The sequence below is a fragment of the Lepidochelys kempii genome, chromosome 3 (assembly GCF_965140285.1).
Source record: "Lepidochelys kempii isolate rLepKem1 chromosome 3, rLepKem1.hap1, whole genome shotgun sequence".
NCBI classification, from domain to species: domain Eukaryota; kingdom Metazoa; phylum Chordata; order Testudines; family Cheloniidae; genus Lepidochelys; species Lepidochelys kempii.
In genome coordinates this window covers 176,464,421-176,473,134 of record NC_136382.1, presented here as the reverse complement: position 1 = coordinate 176,473,134, position 8,714 = coordinate 176,464,421, and the positions used below count along the sequence as shown (strand labels likewise).

At 43.5% G+C, this 8,714-nt stretch overlaps 1 protein-coding gene across 1 annotated transcript; it reads left to right on the top strand.

Moving 5' to 3' along the window:
• The first annotated feature begins 5,164 nt into the window (after window positions 1–5,164).
• On the top strand, window positions 5,165–8,277 carry LOC140909564 (uncharacterized). The gene is made up of 3 exons (XM_073339134.2): window positions 5,165–5,392; window positions 5,895–6,230; window positions 7,903–8,277. Exons 1-3 carry the CDS (start codon window positions 5,177–5,179, stop codon window positions 8,110–8,112), a joined length of 762 nt encoding a protein of 253 aa, XP_073195235.1. The 5' UTR covers window positions 5,165–5,176; the 3' UTR covers window positions 8,113–8,277.
• The last annotated feature ends 437 nt before the right edge of the window (window positions 8,278–8,714 follow it).

The following is an 8,714-nucleotide window of genomic DNA, read 5'->3' as shown; positions in this document are numbered from 1 at the left end:
GTGCATTTCTCCGGACGGGGGGGGGTCATACCTAAAAGTCAAAACGGGGCCCTAATTTTCCTCCTGCTCTGGCTCAGCATCCGTGATTACCCCTTATTCCAGATAACTTACACCAAAACACACCTCTTGGAACCCTTAGCATATGCTCACACTCCTTCGTTACCAACGTCCTCTCTAAATTTGGCCTTCAACATGGCCCCAGTGCAAGATACACAAGACTGCCTAGAGAAAACATGTTAAACTCTAAACTGTGTTTCAGCATCTATTAAAAGACAGTCTTTGTAATCAAACGTGAAACCACAAAACCCCCAAACAGCAGTGTAAGCAGTTCTCCTGAATATTATACGCCATGGCTTGCACTTGCTGCTGTGGAGAAAAACTATAGCAAAGAAAAGGAGAACTTGTGGCACCTTAGAGACTAACCAATTTATTTGAGCATAAGCTTTCATGAGCTACAGCTCACTTCATTGAATGCATAAAGTGGAAAGTACAGTGAGGAGATTTTATATACACACAGACCATGAAAAAATATACATTGTAAGGAGAGTGATCACTTAAGATGAGCTCTTACCAGCAGGAGAGTGGGGTGGGGGGAGAGAAAACCTTGTGAAGTGATAATCAAGGTGGGCCGTTTCTAGCACATTTCCAGGAGTTAACAAGAACGTCTGAGGAACAGGGGGGGGGAGGGGCGGAGGAATAAACAAGGGGAAATAGTTTCACTTAGTATAATGACTCAACCACTCCCAGTCTCTATTCAAGCCTAAGTTAAACCTCTCCAACGCATTATCAAGGATCTACAACCTATCCTGAAGGACAACCCATCACTCTCACAAATCTTGGGAGACAGACCAACAGACAGACAGCCCCCCAACCTGAAGCAAATACTCACCAGCAACCACACACCACACAACAGAACCACTAACCCAGGAACCTATCCTTGCAACAAAGCCCGTTACCAACTGTGCCCACATATCTATTCAGGGGACACCATCATAGGGCCTAATCACATCAGCCACACTATCAGAGGCTCGTTCACCTGGACATCTACCGATGTGATATATGCCATCATGTGCCAGCAATGCCCCTCTACCATGTACATTGGTCAAACTGGACAGTCTCTACGTAAAAGAATAAATGGACACAAATCAGATGTCAAGAATTATAACATTCATAAACCAGTCGGAGAACACTTCAATCTTTCTGGTCATAGAATCATAGAATATCAGGGTTGGAAGGGACCTCAGAAGGTCATCTAGTCCAACCCCCTGCTCAAAGCAGGACCAATCCCCAATTAAATCATCCCAGCCAGGGCTTTGTCAAGCCTGACCTTAAAAACTTCTAAGGAAGGAGATTCTACCACCTCCCTGGATAACTCATTCCAGTGTTTCACCACCCTCCTAGTGAAAAAGTTTTTCCTAATATCCAACCTAAACCTCCCCCACTGCAACTTGAGACCATTACTCCTTTTCCTGTCATCTTCTACCACTGAGAATAGTCTAGAACCATCCTCTTTGGAGCCACCTCTCAAGTAGTTGAAAGCAGCTATCAAATCCCCCCTCATTCTTCTCTTCTGTAGACTAAACAATCCCAGTTCCCTCAGCCTCTCCTCATAAGTCATGTGTTCCAGACCCCTAATCATTTTTGTTGCCCTTCGCTGGACTCTCTCCAATTTATCCACATCCTTCTTGTAGTATGGGGCCCAAAACTGGACACAGTACTCCAGATGAGGCCTCACCAATGTCGAATAGAGGGGAACGATCACGTCCCTCGATCTGCTGGCTATGCCCCTACTTATACATCCCAAAATGCCATTGGCCTTCTTGACAACAAGGGCACACTGTTGACTCATATCCAGCTTCTCGTCCACTGTCACCCCTGGGTCCTTTTCCGCAGAACTGCTGCCTAGCCATTCGGTCCTGGTCACTCGATTTCTGATCTCAAAGTGAGTATCCTTCAACAAAAAACTTCGAAAACAGACTCCAACGAGAGACTGCTGAATTGGAATTAATCTGCAAACTGGATACAATTAACTTAGGCTTGAATAGAGACTGGGAGCGGTTGAATCATTATACTAAGTGAAACTATTTCCCCTTGTTTATTCCCCCCCCCGACCCCCCCACTGTTCCTCAGATGTTCTTGTTAACTCCTGGAAATGTGCTGGAAATGGCCCACCTTGAGTATCACTTCAAAAGGTTTTCTCTCCCCCCACCCCACTCTCCTGCTGGTAATAGCTCATCTTAAGTGATCACTCTCCTTACAATGTATATTTTTTCATGGTCTGTGAATATATAAAATCTCCTCACTGTACTTTCCACTTTATGCATCCGATGAAGTGAGCTTTACCTCACGAAAGCTTATGCTCAAATAAATTGGTTAGTCTCTAAGGTGCCACAAGTACTCCTTTTCTTTTTGCGAATACAGACTAACACGGCTGCTACTCTGAAACCTGTCATATAGCAAAGAAGGAAGTAAAAGAAAGCATCATCTTGGAAACTGTGTCAGTAACTTCAGAGCAATGACAGCATCACAGAGTGTAGCTGCCTGCTAACTGCTAACCTCAGTTCTGCAGGCCAGCTGACAGCAGGCGAGGAGAAAAGCAAAGCAAAAGAGATGACTAGATGAAGGAAATAGCAGCCTCCACTTTTGGGGGTGGAAGGAAGTGGCTTTAACTTCCTCTCTGGTTTGAATTTGGAAGCCAATATAAAAAAAATAAACGAAGGACAAGGCCCTGTGAGGTGCTGACCACCATCCAGGTCCCTCTAAAACCATTTGGAGTTGAGGCTGCTCAGCACCTTACTTGCTCTGGCCACAAAAGTTTGAGGGAGGGAGGTTGCAGTTTGGCAAGTAGCAGATGAGAGGTTTATTACATGTGTATCACTGTAATGCCTGCTGAGCAAACAGCATCCCATGCCTCCTATCTACCGATGCAATCATTCAGCAAAAACATACATATAATATTAAATGGATTTCTCCCTAAAGCACCGCAGCACTTGGTCCCTGAGCAGGGATGTCAAGTCCTTTTATGGCTCTTCCATAAGATTTACAGGAAGATCCTTTCAGGAGGACATCTTGAGAATTGGAGTAAATGTAAGGCACTGCTATTTCTCCAGTAGCCATCAGGGATGCAAGAAACTTAACTGGAAAAAGCCCAATGGGTGCCACACATCTCTGTTCCACCATTGCAGTGGTGCTGGAACTAGGGGTGCTACTGCACCCCCTGGCTTGAAGTAGTAATAACAAACACCTAATACATGGTTTTCATGGTTTTCATCATGAGCACCCCCGCTGTAAAAATTGCTCCAGGGCTCCTGCACTACTGACTCAGAAGGCACACGCTACTCCCATAAACCTTCTGGGGCTCCCTGTTTCTCCACTTGCACAGCTTCGGAGTATACAAATACCTAGTGCTGGTGCACCTGCCAAAGTAATAAGATCTTTAGAAAAAGCACTTAAAAACAGTGTTGAAAATTCTCATTCAAAGCTAAAAATGGAATTCTATCCACTCATGTATCAGGGTGGGTGTAGCAGCCTGGGATTTGAAAATCCAGACATAAACTGACACTACCCTGGATAATTGATATGTCGGGGATGGTCTCAATAATTTAATGTCTTTCTCATCTACGATCCTGCTCTCCACACATCACGTACCAATGAGACACACTCACATTGCTGTGGTATAAATGACTACACAAGGTACTGGGCTATGAAGAATCAAGCCCACTGTTTATTTACATGACACATACGTGACAAATACCATGATGATAGGTGCCTTATAAATGCTAATAATAATACATAGGCCAAATTTGGAGGCTCATACTCCTTTTGCCCATGCCCCAGTACACACAGAACACAAACCGTGTTTTATCTGAAGTACTTCTAAGCCCCCCATCACTATAGTAGCTGAGCACCTCCCACTCTGTTAAGGTATTTATGTTCACAGCATGCCTGTGAAGTACCATCATCCCTATTTTATAGATGGGAAACAAAGGCATCGAGACACTAAGTGACTTGTGCAAGGTTACACAGGAAAGTCTGTAGCAGAGCAGAGATTGAACCTGGGTTTCCCAAGACCCAGGCTGATGCCCTAACCAATGGACCTTTTCTTGCTCTCCAAACCTAAAGATTTATATCAGTGATAATCGTGAGGATGTGGGAGGACAGGTATTGTGACAGTTCAGACACTTAGCAACAGCAAGCACGTAATATGTTGTGGCAACAAGGTGATTATGATGTCAGCAGGGTGTGGCATGTCATGACATCACTGTGGCAGTTTGGAAAAGTAGCTTGGTTTGGGTTTTAATGGTGTGGGTCTGTCGGAGCAGCTGGGGTTGAATTTTCTGCATGGGGGACTTGTGAAACAGACTGCTGTGTATGTCTCTAATGTTTAGTCTAGTCTCCTCCACCACTTTTGTGCCTGAATCAACTATGGTAATTCTTCAGTTTTCCTTACCTTCTTCATCAGCTTTAGGCAATCATGTAGCTCAGGAGCATTAGCGAATGTGTTTTGTTTCCTGTCTAAATCTTCTCTTATAAAGATGACTTTTGTGACTCATGCCTCCTTTATAAAATCTCTAACTAAATACTGTGTAGCTTGGGATAAGAGACAGGTTGCACTTTTATTTCAGAAAAGTCAGTTGAAAGGATGCTTTTGACCCTGACTAGCGGCAGATTGCATCTTGCGAGCACTGGTCTGTGTTTGGGGCCGTGGGGGGCTGCTTTGTTCTGTGGGGTCTCCACAATGGATTGTACCTCCAGAAAAGAGAATTTATCCTTCCCAGAGCTCCAGGGAGTGTATTGTGCTATGCCATATGATGATGCAGCATACCTCCTTCCGGGCCCCAGCCAAATCTATTGGTTGGTGTAGAAAAGGATGGTGTCATATTTCCACCTCATCCCTGTATACTGTTTGGGACCAGATTTTTAAAGGTATTTGGGTGCTTAAAGATGCAGATAGGTCCCTAGTGGGATTTTCAGAATTGTCTAGGTGCCTAATTCTCAGTGGTTTCAATGGGAGTTAGGCACCATGTGTCTTCTGAAAATCCCACTAGGCATCTATCTGCATTTGCAGGTGCTTAAATATCTTTCAAAATCTGTCCCTTGGCTTCTTAGGGGTTACGTGCTTAAAAGTACATCTATGCTTTTCCCCAATCTGTGCCAGGACACCCCCAGAGATACCATGACATCATCAGATGTCTCCCATGTTGAGACAGAGTCTCTGCATGTTAAAGACCAGGAGACACAAGCCGATTTGGAGCGGCTCAGCAACCTGGAGGGGTCGGAGTATTCAGACCAAGCTGGTATAGCATTAAAGGAGATGCAGACAGGGTTTGAATTTACTGTGCAGATAGCTGAGTATAAAGATAACAAGAAGCAGCAGCAGCATGAGAAGATGGTAAGTGGAAGTGAAAATTCAGCCAGAGGTAAGATCATGGTGTATAATGGGAGATGTCATCCAGCCAGGGAGCTCAGCCCCTGAAGGAGAGTGGGAGCATGGGAGATCTGAGGCACCTCTCTCATGAGGCAGCAGCTTGGATGGACATAGATTAATATTGAACTGACATTTTGATTTGGTTCAATGAATCAGGATGTTCTGATTTGGCTCAATCTGACCTCAACAAAATAGTTCATTTAGATTTTCCTATAGAAAAATTTTGATTTTGCAGAAATTGTATTTTCTGTTGGAAAAAAAAATTCAACAGAAAATTCCCAACCAACTCTATAAAATACCTTTTCAAAGGAAACTGGTGGATATTATAGGATATTATAGTCAATATGTGAATATTTAATTGCCCAAAGTTTTAGGTACATGAGACCAAATCTGTCCCATCAAAGCCTGATTAGGTCTCTTATATCAGCTTAAATATGAATTGATACCTACTCCCAATTTGTACCAGGATGCTTCCAGAGGTACCCCAACATCATCATACTTCCCAGATGATATGACAGAGGGCTTGGATGGTAAGAGGCAAGCAGTCCATTTGGAGAACAGGGCAAAGAGAGAAGCTGATGCTTTGCAGCCAGAAGGATTCAACAGCATGGGTGAGATCAGCAATTTGGAGGAGTTGGAACAGCCATGCAGCAGGCGCATCACAGCCACTGATCTCGAGCTGGAGAAGATGAGGTGGGATTCTGCACTGACCAGGCTGAAACACAAACAGGAAGACAATGAAAAGCAACGGCAGCATGAGAAGACTATGGAGCAGCTACGTCAACAGGCAACACCCAGATCAGTAAGTGGGGATGGGAAAAAAACGCTGGGAATGACAGAGAGGGAAACTATTTCCACACTTCCATAAAGCCTCATTCCTTTGAGTATTCAAGAACATTTTCATCCTGCTTTTACATTAGACCTGAGAATGTGATCCCTGCAGCTCACACTGTTGCTCACAGAGAAGTCAAGATATTGATTCCCCTAAGAACCGTCCCCTAAGACTGTGATAAAATTAAAAAGAGCTGTTAAAGTAATTTTAACTTGCAAATTAAGTTTATTGGGTAAAGTTCAATGGGCTTAAGAAAAACATAGAAGGAATGTTTTCAAAATGATGAATTCACCAGAGTAATGGATCTTACTGATGGTTCTACTGATTAACTCGTGGCCAGCTTTAGGGACAGCTGACTGGGGTGCCAGTTTCTGGAGGGCACCAAATCAACATGAGGGGCATGTTACATGGCTCAGCCCTTGTTTAAGTGTTTGTGTTACTCAGCCACGAAGGGGGGCACCGAAAATGTTTGCCACCCTGGGCAGCAAAACGTTGAGGGCCTGCCTTGGTTTACCTGCCTCTATAATGGAAGAGGTCAAAGAGGACTTATTGCTAGATGAAGTGAGCTGTAGCTCACGAAAGCTCATGCTCAAATAAATTGGTTAGTCTCTAAGGTGCCACAAGTACTCCTTTTCTTATTGCTAGAGTAGTTTCTGAGAGATTTCCTGAGGCACAGTTAGATGACCAAGCCACAAGTATATCAGAGCAAACAGTTGTGAAGGCAGGTAGAGATCTGTTCACCAAGCCCATAAAAATTTGGACGATGGGCCAGATTTTGCAACCCCTTGCTCACAGAAGTAGCCCTGTTGAAATCACATAGTCAAGGGTTTGTAGGATTTGGTCCATTGTTACCAGATGTCCAGTCTAAAGGAGATAATTTTTTGACAGAGTCAGAAAGGTTTAGAAGATGTGCCTCTTGCAAATCTCAGTTGAGGGGGTTTTCCTGATCACTGTTGCTGTCTCTGAGCTATTTCTCCTCTCACTTTCAACGGTTGGTTACTGGTGTGAGTAAGAGAAGTATCAGGCTGTCTATTCCTATGTCGTCTATGGTAAGATGTATATGTATCTTTAGCGTTTCTTGCAGGCTTTGTGCTGTTAGTTAGCACAAGATAGATAGAAGTGTTTGCATTATTATCTATTATTTGTATGGCAGTAGAGTTTAGGAGCCTCAGTTAGGATGGAGGACCACACTTGGCAAGGTGCTGTACAAACCCAGAGATTTTAAAGTTACCGGTAACACCTTCTGTGTGTATAGTTTGGCAACAAGTACAGCAGGAGGGATGTGATCTCACTTACACTGGTGTTAAGCAACAGTAACACTAATGGAATTACCAGTATAAATGAGATCAGAATCAGGCCCAGTGTATATTGGCCTCTTTCAGGCTCAGTCAAAGAAAGAAACTGCCAATTCCTATATTAACATAAAGCCTAACCATTCCCACATAAGGGCTGTGTAAGTACATATGATTGAGCTTTTGGTTATTGAAAAATGAATTAATATGTGACTATGAGCTCACACAGAGCATGGGCTACATCCAGTACAGACCAAAAGGACTGGGTGTGCTGAGCAACAGGATCTGTACAAAGTAGTGTGCAGAATGCAGTCTTGCAATGTCATGCATCTCTCTTCCTTTTTCCACAGTTTGGCCAAGGACTCTATGACCTACTCCGGCCCCAGAACCAGTATACCTTGTTTCTATACTGCTTCATCTTTATACACCTCATTTACACAGTGAGGGAGCTGGCTTTCTATTTTGTTATAAAACACTACCTGTTTTGCTTTGCCGTTGTGCTCTATTTCATTTTCAAGAAGATTTTCCAGGATTACAAAAATAAGAAAAAATGTTGCTAAAGCAACAGCACATTTGCTACAGCTGAAACAGATGCTGATCTGTCCTGACTTTTTCCCCACTTTTCCTGCTCCCCATCTCCATTATCCCACCCGCGCTTCACCTAGCATTTCTACTATCATTACATACACAATGCTCTAACTTGTGCAAGTTTAACTTATTCCTTTTGAATATTGCAGCTGAATATCGTTGTTCAATTACATGTTCTTCCATTAACATATTCAGCATAATTCTGTCACATTCACCTATACTAATAAAGATACATGTAATAGAAATCGCTTTGGAATGTGTCTTTGTCCATTTATTCTCACCTCCCTGGAGGAAGATAGCGGCTTGGCTATGAACATTGTTTCTGTGCAGCTGTATGGAAGGGGGCCCATGTGGTTATTTACTCTTGGTGTTTTCTCAGTGAGAGGGTTTACTTGTTCCTAGCTGGGATGTGCCACGCCCTTTAGGTCCACACCCTATTTCTTTTGAGAATGGGTGGCTCATTTTCACTAACAAGCACTCACATTTGTTGCAGCCAAGTTCTGGTGACTGCTGAGATCGCTATAGACTCAGGACCCATAAAGGAAGATTTAGGAGCTAGTCCTTGTTTTTCCTG

What these genes read in the sequence shown, in the direction of transcription:
- LOC140909564 (XM_073339134.2), top strand. Translation starts at nt 5,177, where the DNA reads ATGACATCATCAGATGTCTCCCATGTTGAGACAGAGTCTCTGCATGTT. An exon ending in AGCAGCAGCATGAGAAGATG is followed by an intron (nt 5,393 to 5,894) that starts GTAAGTGGAAGT and finishes AATTTGTACCAG; the next exon opens with GATGCTTCCAGAGGTACCCC. An exon ending in AACAGGCAACACCCAGATCA is followed by an intron (nt 6,231 to 7,902) that starts GTAAGTGGGGAT and finishes CTTTTTCCACAG; the next exon opens with TTTGGCCAAGGACTCTATGA.